The sequence below is a fragment of the Leptidea sinapis genome, chromosome 41 (genome assembly GCF_905404315.1).
Source record: "Leptidea sinapis chromosome 41, ilLepSina1.1, whole genome shotgun sequence".
Classification (NCBI taxonomy): domain Eukaryota; kingdom Metazoa; phylum Arthropoda; class Insecta; order Lepidoptera; family Pieridae; genus Leptidea; species Leptidea sinapis.
In genome coordinates, this window is record NC_066305.1 from 700,842 (window position 1) to 719,026 (window position 18,185).

The 18,185-nt window shown below is 33.6% G+C and overlaps 1 protein-coding gene across 1 annotated transcript in view; it reads left to right on the forward strand.

Moving 5' to 3' along the window:
• Window positions 1-1,765: 1,765 nt before the first annotated feature.
• LOC126976493 (dorsal-ventral patterning protein Sog) overlaps window positions 1,766-18,185 on the forward strand; it is a 177,186-nt gene continuing 160,766 nt past the window's right edge. Inside the window, exon 1 of the mRNA XM_050824850.1 lies at window positions 1,766-2,036. Coding sequence (XP_050680807.1) covers window positions 1,916-2,036 — 121 coding nt within the window. The 5' untranslated portion in view covers window positions 1,766-1,915. The remainder of the gene's footprint in view (window positions 2,037-18,185) is intronic.

Here is an 18,185-nt window from a genome sequence, read left to right on the forward strand (position 1 = left end):
ATTCTCCGACTCTGGTAGAGCCGGTACCCTCCTGGGATACTATCTCTTTAGGGACCGCTTTCATAATCTTTGTTGGGGAAGGGGGGGGGGGGGGGGGGGAAATGGCCTCCGGTCCTCGACACTAACCTATGCGAAACATAGCGGCGCTAGGCCGCTACTTCACGCCGGTATTGAATTATGGATGAATGTTGATTTTTCTGAGGGATAAACTTTTTAATGTAAAATAATTGTTATAGTTCAGAAGTGTTTTTATATAATACTAGCTAATACTAGCAAACGTTGTATTGCCGATATTAAAATCGCGATACAAAAGTAACTGTTGATCGTAGATAGGTGAAAATTTAAAGTTGTATGTATTTTTTAATGCTGACTCATAATCAAACAAATTTAAAAAAAATGTCAAAAAAATTCAAAAAAATTTTCGTGTGGACCACCCTTAACATTTAGGGGGATGAAAAATAGATGTTGTCCGATTCTCAGACCTACCCAATATGCACTCAAAATTTCATGAGAATTGGTCAAGCCGTTTCGGGGAAGTTCAAAGTTTAACACCATGACACGAGAATTTTATATATTAGAGATTTATTAATTGTCATTTTTGTGTACGATAGCGCAATAAATGAATATTGTATTCATCAGTATAAAAGTACATGCTAGTACTTTTATACTGATAAATAAAGCAATTCATGGAATTTATTATTCCCTAACCATTTCAAAATATTCAAAAATGCACAACGTTAATGTTCAAGTCTTCATTTCTTTCGGCACTCCCGGAATGCAACCCGTTATTTTTTTTAACTTGGTACATATGCCATCAGGGTGTAATTAAACTTTCTTGAAACGAGCTGGTGAGAATCTTATTTATCAATATTAAGAAATTTAATAATTAATGTATATAAAATAACTCTATAATAAGCGCATTTAGTTAGATATTATATATTTAAAATATGACAACTCAGAAATTCGCATTTTCCCGGAGATAAGAACTAGATCTAGATTGGTTTATCGACAATGGAAAAAAATAAGTTTTAATATGTAATTTTATCAAATTCGTTAGAGCGGTTTTCAAGACCTCAATAAATTAAATGTTCATTTAATAGCATGGTTAGTCAAATTATGCTATGTTTAGTTGAGTTTAAAATATTATGTTTAATTAATATGAATTTACTTTGACTTAGAATGAAGTAAAATATTTTTTGGTGTGCAATGAAAATGTACTCGCCCATGAAGGGTCTTGGTTACTTTGTAACTATTTATGTAAATGATACATTTGTTTTATTTGCATGGTGGTGATTTTGGAGTTGGAAATCTTGGTAGGGAACTCTAGAAATATTTAAATTATCTTGGTAATTTGTAATTCAATATGCATATAAATACGTACATATTTAATCTTAATTATTTTGTTAAAAACTAACGTTTCAAAACATAATATAAAACTAAGCAATAGTTAAAGAGACCGCGGTATCGAACGGTACAAGCGGATGCGGGTAATAAAAGTAGTTTATCTATAACTTTCGTGTCAATATGTTGCACTCGAGTGTGACCGCAAAGAGGCGACAGCTGGCTGAGAGAGAACATCAAGTAGGTGCGCATAGCTATGCAAATGTGCATGTGCAAGTGACAATGGCGGGACACTGCATGTGGCGGCGTGGCTAGAGGAGGGGCGGGCGGATGGGGCAAAGTGATTTTCCCCGCCCGCGCTCGGCCACGCGTTTTCCGCGAGGGGCGCGTTTCCCCCCCTGCCCCGCCAGCCGGGAAATCGCTCTCCATTTGCCTCAGTCTTGCTCGGACGTCGCATTAATACGACGCGTACCTCGCGGCCTCGTGACTCTCGACAACTCTCGCGGCGAAAATAGTGAGCTCGAACCGGGAGCTGCTCTGTAGCTGGTGTGAGGACCAGTGGCAGGTGCCGGCGATGGTACCCGCTCTGGTGATGGTGCTGTTGGCCCTGGGCACTCTGGGGCCCACGGCGGCGCGCCGACACGCTCCTGATCTCCGCGAAGATGAACCCGCCAGGCGAACCACTAGGCCGGCTGGTAAGATATTGCAGTGCAAATATCCAAGACGCAATTAACAAGTACATAATTAGCATGTCCATGTTTGCGACAAGGTAGGTAAATACGATGTCGAGATTTCCTAGCGAGTAACGAGCGTAGGTAATCAATTTTATTGAAACGTACGCGACAGCAATCGTGCCGTGTTCGCCTAGATTGCAACGCAAGGCTTCTTCGTCACCAATTGGCTTAAAGTCTCATATAATTCTACATATACTTCATACTGTATTTCTATCGTTATCATGACGATATCGAGTTGATGTCGAATAATAAAAACATTAGCACGTGAGACTTGTGATCGAATTTTCTCTTCGAACGTAACTCACTCAAAATGTCAAGCCGTCTATTTATACGTATGATGGAATGATACAATCTTTATCGGGCAAAGACATTTCAGCAGATATGTCAATCAAAAATTAAATAAATAAGAAAACTTTGAATTATACAAACACATGGGAATTCCGATGAAAGCCTGAATGTTCGTTATAAGGAATAAATAATTTAAGACGCACAAAACATTGGTATTTTTCTGTTCTATAAAATACTTCTAAACTTAGTGTGTTTAATTTTTTACTTTTATTGTTGTAAATAAATAATTGTGAGGACTGAAATAAAAAAACATCCCACAGCAGACGGTTTAAAGTATATTTTTTTTAATAATTATTATATGAAAAGTGAAAGAATAGAAGAATAACTAGTGTCTCCTTAAACACAAGTAATCATACGCTAATTATCACTAAAGTACTAAATAAGTTTATGAAAAAGACAGGGTACCTTAGTAGTTTAATAATGGTTGTGCAAACGCAAAATAAATCAAATCATTTTCCGTTTCGTTGAGTTGAATCATATTATAATTATATCGGCGTCTATATATTATCACATTGTCATATTTTATAGGCATGCAAATAAAAATTTACATTTGTTAAGTGCTCTTTTGATAATGATAAACGAACTTCGTGTTATCTTATCTCTACGTATATTTTGTGATTCTAAGATATGCCAAAACGTAACGTACACTGCAAAAGATTTCAGCACTCACCAAATAAGCATTTATCAAGATAATTTCTATCACTGAATGTCATATCACAATATTGGATAACATCGTCCAATTTGTGATTTGGAACAATAAAAATCGACGTAGTAATCAAATCGTATCGCTCATTTGGGAAGGTAATATAAATACGATCACAACATGTAACCTATAAAAACATTAATTTGTTATTGAAGAGGCTTATTACATCTCCATTTTCATACGTGCTACCCTACATTAAGGTAAAGAGAAGTTATTAATACTTAAATAAAGTCTATGAAACTCGGCTGTATTATATGTTTTATCTCCAAATCCTTTCAATTTTAATCTAATATTAAGTTTTATATATATATATATATATATATATATATATATTAGATAATGTTTAAAATTAGTTATATCTAATTTTATCAATAACTTGTTATTGTAGATTTTAAAACGATTATCTGGGAGCGATGTTAGAAAATTACTTTTGAATATTGAAAAGTAAACTAAATAGAATTTAAATTATCATTGAACTAGAAATTATTTATAATTGTATTTATTCTTTATTCATTTTAATATGCAATTTATTTATTTATTCATTCGTTCGACATATAGGTCGCGAAGGAGGAGTTTATGTATCAATGAAACATAACAACAAATTTAAACATTCTTAATAAAAAGTAAGTTATAATAATACAAGTATACTTATATGGTTTACTTATTTAGCTAAAAACTGCAAACGAGTTGCTCTACTAAATTTTTAAAAAACTTGTATAGCCTGCAAAATTTCAAGCTTTAAAAATAATTCGCGATACAAAATTTATTTTGCTCTACATTTTAGTAGAGCCTCGACAGAAATGACCTTTAATTATGAAAGTGAAGGAATTTTGCTAAAAACTTTGCCTTGAGCGTTAATGATTTTGAGAGTTTTAATAAAATTTATTTTTATTATATTATTCGTTATGTCAATGTTTGTTCATAACCAAGGACACGGGCAACAGTCGGCAACTAAAGGTTGCATGTGACTCACTTTCCCGACAACTTTCATTCATTTTCCGGATCAGATTAATGTCAGAAATGTTTGCCAAAAAATCTTAACGAGCGTGCCAGTATTAGTGGGGACAGAAAAAAGCTGTCATCGTCGTCTAGACATCCCATCGAGACGTGACGTTACAAGGAAGCATAACTTGTTACTACACATTTTAAAATTTTCATATTATTTATTCTTAATATTCTAATATTTTTATATAGATAGTAACAATACCTAAAAATAAACGAAAGTAACAACAAAAACATAACTATGGGCCTTATGAGAAAGCTCATGGTCACTCAGAAGGCAATGGAGAAGGCTATGCTCGGAGTTTCTTTGCGAGATCGAATCAGAAATGAGAAGATCCGTAGAACCAAAGTTACATAGTCCAAATGAAGTGAAGTGGCAGTGGGCAGGGCACATAGTTCGACGGACAGATCGGCGTTGGGGCAATAAAGTCCTCGAATGGCGACCACGTACCGGAAGACGCAGTGTTGGTAGGCCCTCCTAATGGACCGACGATCTGGTCAAGATCGCCGGAATACGTTAGATGAGGGCAGTGCAAGACCGATTGTCGTGGAAATCTTTGGGGAGGCCTTTGTCCAGCAGTGGACGTCTTCCGGCTGATGATGATGATGATGAAACAAAAGGATTTTACCTTCATACCTAATACTATTAGCATTATAAGTAAAAAAATATAAATCTGTTATAAGTACTAAGTTCTCAGCGCCGTTGTGACTTATTTTTAAAGGATTAAATTCAGTGTGTACATTTAAATAAAACACCTTATAAAGGATTAAAACGCGTGTAATTGTAACTTTGTTTTTACATTAGATTTTTTGCGCAAAAAACTTACATTTTTATTATTATTTTAGTTAACCCGACGTTTTAAGAACTTTCCAGATCTCGTTTTCAGGGGGACTGCATAAATCTAAAGTAAAAACAAATTTACAATTACACGCGTTGAAATCCTTTAAAAAGTGTTTTATTTAAATGTGTAACACTCGCGTTAATCAAAGAAAACACTCTATGTGTATACTAAAATAATTTTTCAAGGATGAAATGTTAGGAAGTTAAGGTTATAAACATGTTGAAATAATATAATTTTCTCACACTAGGAAACCGAAGTTATCTCACTTATGTACACTTATTATGACCCAATGAGCAAAATTATTGGAAATCATAAAACTTATATAAAGTAAATAAGTTTTTTTAGCATACGCAAACATCCTTTTCATATAGTAGTAACCATAAATTATTAATACAAGACGAATGTGTGAATCATATATTATTTTAGTTTGATTTTAATTGACAGTAAATCAGCTGATTACAAATCCTGCTGTTATCACCCTAACAAATAACTCTTGAACATTTTAATGCGGAATTAATTTCCGTAAATTTAAACTTGGCGAGATATATACCGTACCGTATAAACCAGTATATTTTGTTAATCTGAATTGTTAACCCTTATTTTTCTTTCAATTTCACTTTTCAGTAATGTGACATTAAAGATTAATAAACTGCTGTTCGGTTAAAAGTGTTTCTCTTAAACATTATTCGAGATTACAGCGAATTATAATTTTCATTAGCAACAATGACCTTCTGTATAAAAGGCTTTTATTATTCTCCAAATTGATTCCTTTAGATTTTTTTTATGTAATTTCTAAGATACTAGATACTACTAATTCTTCGGAAACAAATGACGCTCTGAGAGAGAAGATGGGGCGCAAGAAACTCTCCCAGCATTCTTTTTTTTGCGCTCATTTTAACAAAAATATACAATATTGTATACATTAAGAAATCTCGTCTTATAAAAACAAATCCGAAATATGGAACATGCCACAACTTCCACCATAAAAAGCTTTAACTGATACATCTATACATTGCTGCATTACTCCAGTTGTTTCAAATATTTTTGATCCTTGAGCGGCAATGTAAAACATTTATTCAATTCAGGTTTAATTCGGATAGTGACTGTTGGCACACGACTTACGTTAGTCTCTTTTAGTACACTTGCCGTTCCACTATCAGCGAATGATATGTCCTTATATCTGTATAGAACGTCATTGATTGGCAAACATATCAAGTAAAAGTTATTATGACTTTTCATCTTCTCATGTCGAGCAAGTATATTCCTTCTCTTCCTCCTTGTAGCTGTAAGGTTTCTCTTTCGTACTCTTTTAGCATAAACTTGAATAAATCAACGCGATGGGATTTTGCTCTTCGTGAGAGAGTGAGGTATCGCGAAGCAAATATGCAATATTAAAGATGTTCACGCAGTATTTGATCCAATATTTATTTCGTTCAGCATCTACCGATGTGTAATATGTAGATATGATCTTGCTATAGCCATTCTATCCTGATGACGATATCATTAGTTACGATGGTGATGTTCGGGCAGGTCTGGAATAATTTTTGGGTTATATTGAACACGTTCAAATTCACTAAATAAAAATACCACCTCAAAAGCAGTGAAGTGTTTTTGTGACATTGTTTAACCTCCGTTTATATTTATAGTATGAAAAAAATATTCACAGCATGAAAATGAGACGTCCATTATTACACACAAATGAAGAGTAATTGATAATGTTTGAAAATGTAATATAATAAAAAAAAAATTTTGCAAATTGAAAAATTTAATAATTTTAACTTAATGTATTGTCATCGGTCCTCAATAAATCTACGAAGTTTGAACGAAATCTGACCGTCTAAAGTGTTTCAAAATCGCACCCAAATGAGTCGGTTACAAACAAATATACATACAGGTAAAGCTAATAAAAAGCGTGTAATTAAAAAAGGATTGTGTGGTTTTATGAAACCACAGTAAAAGTGAAACTTTTTTTCACAGACATTTAACTAAAAATTTTTCGCCAAGCGACATGCAACACAACGAAAAAGTTTGAGATGATGTAACAAAAGTTTCACTTTAAAAACTACACGCATTAAAATTTACCGTAAATTCAGGAAATTTGTGATAATCTTTATTTACCTCGTAGCTAACAGTTTTCCCTTTAAATTTTTTAATCCCATCCAATCCTTTTTGAATGCCAGAAGTGATTTCACTTAAAAATAACTAGGTTGATATATTTTTTTATTGTAAGGCCTAAGAACAGCTAATGATTGTGTAGCATAGTGAACCTAAAACCACAAACCACAGAGTGTAAACGTATCTTATAGTGTCATTTACCCATTCAATACTCAATGATGTTGAGCTTAAGCATAGAATGTTTTATCATGAAATAACTTGTAGTTATTGAGGAAATTCCTTTTCTCGTAATCACATTTTGTTTGTTGAGATTTTTCTATTAAAACTTCGTATTTTTGAATCGCGGTAGCTAGTAAATAAACAAGGACTCTTTGTCACCTTACATAACAGTGTAGAACCAAAACAAGCCGATTAACGTGTAAATACATAGCCCCATGCATACACACTACTACAGGCCGATAGGCGGCCATTATGGGAATTGTCATCGTCTGTGACAGATCAGTTGCCGTCGTGCGTTGTGAAAAAGTGTAAAAACAATAACATAAAAGTATTTGTGGATATATGATTATTTAAGGGAGAAAAAATTGTGTAACTTGTATACCCCGTAACCGCACACACACTAGCATAAAGGTGCTTCACTTGCTAATATCACGGCGCGGAGTCCTCCTTTGTTTACTAGTCCGTGTTTTGAATAAACATTTTATTCAAGCGCTTGTCAGAACGCGTCGATTAGGTCACGTGCGTTGATAAGCCCTAATTTGACAATACTTCATAAAAAATATTCATCAATAGCAAAGAAAATATATATAAATATAATTAATATATTAAATAATAAATATTGTTGTAAACTGCCATTTATTAACATATTTATTTTACTAACTTGTAATGTTAGATAATTCTCGTCTCTCGATAGAGCCTCCTGCTGCTAGACAAAAGAAAAATGAAACCAGGCCAGTTTTATTGGTTTAGTGTGCGTGACATCTACGTCTTAGACTCGCAATTCGTCAGTCAATTTATTGAAAAGGGCAGAAAAAGGGGCAGTTGTAGTATCCATACTCTAGTCGGCATTCTGTGCAAATGCCCTTAGTCGCCTCTTACGACACCATTGGGCCTGGGACTTCCCTATTCTTTGTATGCCCCGAGGAAGCACAGGGCAAAAAAGTATAACATATAATTTTTAAAAAATAATTAGCAAGTTTGGAATTGAAGATTTCCTCATGTTCTGTTCCGGTTCCCGTTTTCGCTCCTGTTCCTAACATATTATATGAAGATTATTTCGAGGAAGGTTGCTATGGCAAACTAAACCTACTAATAGATATAGTTCATCGACGTGATTTTTTTTTAAATCATTTTTTCACAAATCTCGCGGGAACCATGGAATTATCCGAGATAAAATGTAGCCTTACCCAAGCTCAAATTTTTTTCAAAATCGGTTGAGTAGCTCCGGCATAAAAGCGTAACAAACAAACTTTCATTCACATTTATAATATTAGTAGGGATTAGGAGTATTGCTTCATGACGGATCCCTCAAAGTACAATTAGTAACATATAGAACTTAAACATGAATAAAAATAAATTTAATCCAAATTACTTTTGAAACGAAATAAGATCTCTAAAGGAGTACATATATAACTTAGTAAATGGTACAAATGATTTAAGTTTTCTTTAGTGTTAATTCCGCCAATTCCGCAGTGCCGGCGAGACAACACGTCCTGAGGATGCCTCGTGTAAAGGCGAAACACGTGTCGAATTGTTTTAAAAACAAATATTGGCGGAATTAACACTAAAAAAACTTTAATCATTCGTATAATTATGGATTTCCGCAAAGTAACGCCTAATTCAATAAATTTTCTTTAGTAAATGGTGTTATGGCCAATGATATTTAAAAGTAATCTCTCTTTTAATACTATAACATCATTGTGGCTTAGACACAGCAAAACGTGTCTATAGATCGTGGTTGGCGTCTTTGATGTAGAAGACAATGGTATTCAAATAATATAAACAAATTTATGTCGGTTACTGGTTACCAGGGACGATTATTATATTACAGTCAGATACAATGTCGCACAATAATCAGAACTGAGGATTAGCTAAGCTAAAAAAAACTAAACTCATGCAGTTTTGCCCCGCGCTTTGCAGGCTGAATGGTATTAAGTCGGTTGCAGGTCGAATATCTAATATATAAAATTCTCATGTCCCGGTGTTTGTTACCAAACCCCTCCGAAACGGCTAAACCAATTTGTTTGAAAATTGGTGTGTGTATAGGTCGGAGAATCCGCCAACATCTATTTTTCATACCCCTAATTGATAACCCACCCCTAAATATTTTATTTTATTTAATTATGATTCAAAATTAAAGAAAACATAAAATTTCAAATTTTCACCCTTCAACGATCAACACCTATTTTTGTATCGCGATTTTTATATTATTCTGTTCCATCCACAGATGCAATCGAATATATTATTTATTAATATAACTATTTCCTCATGTTCTGTTCCGGTTCCCGTTTTCGCTCCTGTTCCTAACATATTATATGAAGATTATTTCGAGGAAGGTTGCTATGGCAAACTAAACCTACTAATAGATATAGTTCATCGACGTGATTTTTTTTTAAATAATTTTTTCACAAATCTCGCGGGAACCATGGAATTATCCGAGATAAAATGTAGCCTTACCCAAGCTCAAATTTTTTTCAAAATCGGTTGAGTAGCTCCGGCATAAAAGCGTAACAAACAAACTTTCATTCACATTTATAATATTAGTAGGGATATAAGTATGTATGTAATTTTTGATTTATTGCTTCATGACGGATCCCTCAAAGTACAATTAGTAACATATAGAACTTAAACATGAATAAAAATAAATTTAATCCAAATTACTTTTGAAACGAAATAAGATCTCTAAAGGAGTACATATATAACTTAGTAAATGGTACAAATGATTTAAGTTTTCTTTAGTGTTAATTCCGCAGTGCCGGCGAGACAACACGTCCTGAGGATGCCTCGTGTAGAGGCGAAACACGTGTCGAATTGTTTTAAAAACAAATATTGGCGGAATTAACACAAAAGAAAACTTTAATCATTCGTATAATTATGGATTTCCGCAAAGTAACGCCTAATTCAATAAATTTTCTTTAGTAAATGGTGTTATGGCTAATGATATTTAAAAGTAATCTCTCTTTTAATACTATAACATCATTGTGGCTTAGACACAGCAAAACGTGTCTATAGATCGTGGTTGGCGTCTTTGATGTAGAAGACAATGGTATTCAAATAATATAAACAAATTTATGTCGGTTACTGGTTACCAGGGACGATTATTATATTACAGTCAGATACAATGTCGCACAATAATCAGAACTGAGGATTAGCTAAGCTAAAAAAAACTAAACTCATGCAGTTTTGCCCCGCGCTTTGCAGGCTGAATGGTATTAAGTCGGTTGCAGGTCGAATATCTAATATATAAAATTCTCATGTCCCGGTGTTTGTTACCAAACCCCTCCGAAACGGCGGAAAAATTGGTGTGTGTATAGGTCGGAGAATCCGCCAACATCTATTTTTCATACCCCTAATTGATAACCCACCCCTAAATATTTTATTTTATTTAATTATGATTCAAAATTAAAGAAAACATAAAATTTCAAATTTTCACCCTTCAACGATCAACACCTATTTTTGTATCGCGATTTTTATATTATTCTGTTCCATCCACAGATGCAATCGAATATATTATTTATTAATATAACTATTTGGTAGATCTGAGAATCGGTCATCATCCAATTTTTAATACCTCAAATTTTTTTTTATTAAGCTATTGCATAGCTTCTATCGCGGGCCTTGAGCGTGGATACCGAATCCAGAAATTCCGTAACGAAAATAACCTAACACTTACTTACTAGATGTATATAGATATTTCGGCACGGTCATTACAGTTGCCGTGAAACAGCGGTTATCACGTATGCTTTTTGTGCAGAAGGTCCCAGGTTTGAGCCTGGGGTACATATTGATTTTTTTAATTTCTTTATGTTTTTATCACGTTTTTTTAATTTTTATTATTATGACAAGCATTTTTATTTAGTTTCACCTGTCCCGTTGTCTGTCTGTAATCAAATCTTGCAAGTTAAATTTTACTCACTTCCCGTTTGCTTTTTTTTAAATTTTATCAAAAAAAAAAAATACTGCATAAATAAATAATTATAATTGCATAAGTTGATAAAAAATGGTATGCAATAGCTTTACCGCGGCAGTCACCGAGTGCCACACGTCTTTTTTTTTATTACTTTAGATGACAATACATTGCTGGGTCAGCTAGTAATATTATAACATTGTATTAGAAAGTATTTTCCAATAGTAATGAATATTAAATTATTATATATATTATAAAGCTGCAGTGTTTGTTTGTTTGTTTGTTTGAACACGCTAATCTCTGGTACTACTGGTCCGATTTGAATGATTCTTTCAGTGTTGGGTAGTCCATTTATCGAGGAAGGCTATAGGCTATGTTTTTTTTTCAAAATTAGGGATCCGTAATAAAATTGCTATTTTGTAACACAAGGTGTAAAATCGAAAACCTATTTTTGCGTGCGCTGCAAAAACTATTGACAATAGAACAAAATGATGTACAGGCTATAATATAGGCAATATTTTATTACTTATAAAACTATCGCGTGAATTATACTTTATATGGCAAAACAACGTTTGCCGGGACAGCTAGTTATTAAATAAACTATATGCTAAAATTTTTATATAACTGCTTAATAAATGCTAAATCCCTATGCAGGATTAATTCTATAGTGATGTTAAGTTCATTAATGTGTTAAGTAATGCAATGTAAAATAAAAATTATGGCTAGTAGGCAAATGTTTTTAAAGTTTAAAATAAATTTATATCCATAAATGTTAATATTTAAATTATAATTTGTTTAATAACACAAAAATAAATTAAAAAATATTTGACTAATATTTACGATTAGATATTTATATTCCGATTTATTGGTGAAATGTGCTCTAACGTTTCATGCAAATACATTACATTTAATTTCATTCAAGTTTTTTTAATAATTATAATAATCCAATTAACTTTATACTTATTGTTATAGAACAAAGTAGTGAGGCCGGGTTGTACCAACTAACTTTAGCAATAACATACAAGTTAAAGTACCGGTTAAGCAAAAAAAGAGTTTGACTTTTCGACAATTTTTGGATGACGTCATAACTTTAACTGTTAATCGTAACCGTGCAATCTTCGCTAAGCTATTGTTAATGTTAAATAGCTGAATTCGACTGTCAAAAGTTTCTAATAATAATTCGATATTTATTCAAACAAAACAAATCTTATAACTATATTTACAATACTATGATTATATTTGATTCGACTTGATATCTATTTCACTTTTTAACTTTAACTATTCCAAGTAATACCACGGTGCAACACATCCGCAGTCTATGTTAAAGTCAGCGTATGTTAACGTTAAATTCGACTTAAACCTTAACTATAACAGCTAATATGATGCAAGCCAGCCTTAGTGTTCTAAACTAGAATTTATTCACTTCGTTCGTATTATGAACACTTAAAACAATGTAAGAATGACAAAAACAGTCTCTAGAATATTCTGGAATGATCATGTAAAACAAGAGCCTCGTTTTAATTGGACAACAATAGGTACAAATGGAGCCAAGTGTACATCATTATGCATTCTTATTCCTCACACGATGCGCGGCCGACACAAACACTATTATTCAATAAATCGTATAAAATATTCCACAAATTAGAATTATTCTTGAACAATTATACTTGCATACAAGTTACGTATTTCACTAGTGAGACATTCCTCACGTCTATTACATTTATATTATTATATGATGTTTAAATTTATGGGTTTATCTATTTTTTATGAAGGCTATACGGATTAAATGGAATAAGGAACTTAAGATGACATCTGTAAAGTGTATTTAGACTTCGCTGAGATATTACTTAGATAAGCTTAGCATAATCTTTGAATTTGTTTTTATAGTCATTTGACAGCTGAAATTATGCTGAGGTTAAGCTATTATAGTGTTTTATCACACACCAGTGGGAGGCTTCTTTGCACAGGATGCCGCCTAGATTATGGGTACCACAACGGCGCCTATTTCTGCCGTGAAGAATTTTTGGGGTTTTTCAAGAATCCCGAGCGGCACTACATTGTAATGGGCAGGGCGTATGAATTACCATTAGTTTAACGTCCTTTTTGTCTCTCCCCTAATTTCCAAAAAAAAACTCAAAGCTTTATAGATTTCGGCCCTAGTAATGAATCTGCCTTCTTAACTTATGTAGAGAAAAGATTTGATTTTCATCAAATTTCGCACGGGTGTAGTTGGGTCAAACTACTATCCCTACTAATATTATAAATGTGAATGTAAGTTTGTTTGTTACGCTCTTATGTCGGAGCTACTATACCGATTTTGAAGAAATTTGGTACAGCGATAGACTAGAGCTTGGGAAAGGACAAAGGCTTCATTTTATCCCGTAAAAATCCATGGTTCCCGCGGGATTTGTGAATAACTGAAATTCACGTTGATGAGCTATAACTATCCCCATAGTAGGTTTAGTTTGCCACAGCAATCTTCCTCGAAATAAGATTCATATAAAATGTTGGGAACGGGAGCGAAAACGGGAACGGGATATGAGATAATCTTCAATTTCAAACTTTCTTTTTATTTTTAAAAAAACCTTTATCTACGCGAACGAAGTCGCGGGCATCAGCTAGTTTAAGAATAAAGATGTCAAGGTGAATCTTATTGCATTCAAAACTAAACTCTAGAACAATCTAGGTGGCTAGAACAATCTAGATGGCTTGTGGCTTTAGGTGGTAAAGATGGCAACGTTAGAATTTAATTTAGTTAGAGTTAGTTCTTAATTATTGCTAGGGAAGGGATAGCACGATTCAAGTAAAAATATAAATTTGATTCCAGCAATTTCGTTTAGCTGAAGAAATTGAAGTAACTGGCTTTTTTTATAGAACAAGACGATAAATATGCATGCGGGCAACCGTCATCTATTTTCAACTATCGAAGAGCCACTAGAGCGTAGCTAGAGTATTATACTGAAGTACACCTTTTTTGACTATATCTTTTTCTTTCTGAAAACAAAATGAAGACAGTTAATTCATATCATTACTTTTTAAGGAAATAGACTAGACTACCTTCCCTACTAATATTATAAATGTGAATGTAAGTTGGTTTGTTACGCTTTTACGCCGAAGCTACTGACCCGATTTTGAAGAAATTTTGTACAGCGATAGACTAGAGCTTGGGAAAGGATATTCTTATCCCGGAACAATCCATGGTATCGATACTAGTGCTGGTAGCTACTTAATCATTGTAGGATAAAGGAACAATAATATAGTTAATGCCAAACGACCGTACGATTCTGCTGGTGGTAATTCATCACATTATACATTTTGGGAACAACAGAGCAATGATAGTTCGAGCTTTTTTTGGGTAAAAACTTCGTAGCGACCTGGTAACACCGCACAAGGAAGTCCGTTCCACAGTTTGGATGTACTTTCGAGAAAATTCTTTAAAAACTGCATAGCAGGGGAACGCCGCACAATAATCATAATATAAACATTAAAATAAGCGAACGGAAAAATTTACCATTTACATTTTACTCAACTTACAGCGCTATACACTAGCAATTATTGTTGTATCGTTAAATACATATTTACAGAGACAATGATTGTTAGTGTACTGAACTGTGGACATAAAAATATTGTGTTTTGCATTCAACTAATTGGGCAGTGCGTTTAATTTATTAAGTGTTATTTAATTTACAATCATATTGTAGAGCGTCAAACGCAATGTCGTAAATTTGTGCTGAGTTGCGTTATGTCGGCGCAGTGCTGCATTACACTTATGTCCAATTCAGTCTGTGGTTCATTGGCCTGGCATTACAAACAGTGACGTCATATTGTGATGTGCATTGCACTCGATTTGCAACGGGCTGGGTGTGTTTGTGTGTCTGTCGTGTCTTATCAAGGACGCTTTGTCGTATCATATTCGGTGCCGATCACAAACTTGTCATAGATATGCTGTTTATGATAGTTTTGTTATAATATGTTCAACAAAATTGATTAACAATTAACTCTTTTTATACGATTTATATTAGCATGAACATACTGCGTGAAGTCAGGATCTCCTCGCGATTGTCTTCCGAATGTCTGCGCAGAGTTTTAGAATACTTCGGTCACATCGCAAGGAAGGACGATGGAAACCTTGAGAGGCTCATTGTGGTCGGCAAAATAGATGGGAAGAGGCCTCGTGGACGCAGTCCAACACGATGGTCCGACCAGATCCGCTCCGCCCTCGACTCTACGGTTCACAATACGCGAGAAAGTGATACAGAAGGGTGGTCACGACCCTCAGTATTGAGGATTACGACGCAGGGAGGATATTAGCATGACCTGTATCTTTACAATCAAACAAACAAACAAACTAAAATATTTTTATTTCGTAGGTAAAGTGCATTACACTTGAAATATAATATCTTTTTTTCTTACAGCTCGTTCGGATGACAGATTTGCTTAGAGAAGAACGAGCAAGAAACTCTAAGGTTGATCTTTTTAAAACTGAATAATATTACAGATTCATTTCAATTCCAATATATGCAAAGTGATGCAACAAAATACACAAACGTCAATTACTAAATATCTTATACGAGAAATGAAAATAAAATGTAAATTTATAAGTAAAAACATAGTTAAGGTTATTAAGTACATACTAAAAGTACAATACAGAAGATGCGTCTATCTACACATACCGTAAATAATATAAAGGCATTATGCGAGCATTTTATTAGCTGTTTTATAAAAAAAATATAGAATAAATAAAAAAAAAACATCCATTAGATTTCCCGGTGAGAGGATCATCCAGCCACCACAAGAAATCGAAACGTTCAATAATTTTATTTCATCCACCTTCAAGATATAAACTTACTCTTAAGTCTTATATAATAACATACGATATAAGAAATCGAAACTCAATTTTATACATGAATTTTTATAATTGATATTACAAGAAATATATTTTTATTATTATTATATTAAACCAGTGGACTCATCATCTGTATCAAACTGGAACGAAATCTCCATATTTGTAATTGTTTAAAAATTTGATGTGTTTTCAACTATCATGCATTTTACGTCATTCACACAGTATAGCGAAACTCTCTTAGAAAAAAAAAAGCGTTTCACTCGATTGTATGAAACGTGCAGTCATTGATAGATTGACAGATGACGGCTATAATCTTGTAAAAAACGGAGATAGTCGAAATCATCTATGTTATAAGCAACTGTTCGCTTTCAAACTTATCCGGATTATTCTTGGACGCCAATCACCATACTGTAATTACTATTATTTCGAACTTATGTCAATTGACTGCACGTTTCATACTAAAATTAATTTCAATTTTTACTCAGGCAGTCCCGCCTATGCGTAGTATTTACATCAAATTCAAATATTTTTATTCAAAATAGGGTGTGACATCGCTTATTGAAAGTCAAAAAAAAACTACCACCCATTCCAAAAGGAATGCCTCAGGCCTGAGAAGAATGGGCGCAACAAACTCAGCGGGCAAAGTAATATTGTACATTTAAACTTATTATTTAATAGCCTGAGGGCGGTCACTCCATTCCCAATCTATGGTATCATTAAGAAAGTCATTTATGTTATAGTAACCTTTACCACACAAACGTTTTTTAACAATTCTTTTGAATAACGTAATACTTTTGTTTTGAATATTTTCTGGGATCTTGTTGTAAAAGCATATACATCGCCCCACAAAAGACCTACTAACGCGACTTAGCCGAGTAGTAGGCATCATCAGTTTATGTCTGTTCCTGGTGTTAACATTATGGTTATGACAGTTTCTGGCAAATTCACTTATGTGCCTCTGAACATACATTACATTATCAAGAATATATTGAGAGCCAACAGTCAAGATGTTAATTTTTTTGAATTTTGCTCCTCCATCCTCTTTGCTTTCACATATTATTGTTTTGTAGTTTACTGGCTAAGTACCGCTTCTTGGGGCCTTATGCAAGAAGTTATGTTAGGTAGGCTGCTTAACGGAATATATGTAAAACAAATGATAAGACTGGTGACTGACATCTTTACATATGGAAGCTTTTTCTTAATTATTTATTATATACTAGCTGACCCGTTTGTTTTGCCATATTATAAATTATTTCTAGAGTTAGATCGTTTCTTGGACATTGCAACATTACATTATTTTTCTAAAATAAACCTAAGTTACTCCTTATTACATCAGCTACCTGCCAATAAAAGTCCCGTCAGAATACGTCCAGCCATTTCAGAGATTAGCCGGAACAAACAGACAGACAAAAGTTGTAAAAAATTATATTTTGGTGTATGTATCGGATATTATATTCATATACATGTAGTAAAAAGCTAAAAGTTATTTCAATATTACAAACAGATTTTATTTATATGTATGTATAGATAATTTTCATGCCAAATTATACATACAGGCTTCAATAAAATTGCAAGATTAAAACAGTTCATAATAGGATTTATAAAATTGACTACTGACGACGCGCTGGTCTCTCCCGTGTCTCCTGCCCGTTCTGATGAACAAACTTCATTTTCAATGTAACTCTATGGGAAAACAATTTTAATCTTTTCTCATCAAGAACTTTCCAAAGATATATTATGGGGGTCTGTGCCTATGGTGGTTACTGAGAAATAAAATTTCCAACACTCTTTCTGCTTTATGTACATAGATTTAAATATATATGTACATAGATAGATTTATATATATACCCAGTTGGGAGGCTCCTTTGCACAGGATGCCGGCTAGATTATGGGTACCATAACGGCGCCTATTTCTGCCGTGAAACAGTAATGTGTAAACATTACTGTGTTTCGGTCTGAAGGACGCCGTAGCTAGTGATGCTACCGGGCAAATGAGACTTAACATCTTATGTCTCAAGTAGACGAGCGCAATTTAAGTGCCGCTCAGAATTTTTGGGTTTTTCAAGAATCCTGAGCAGCGCTGCATTGTAATGGGCAGGACGTATCAATTTCCATCAGCTGAACGTCC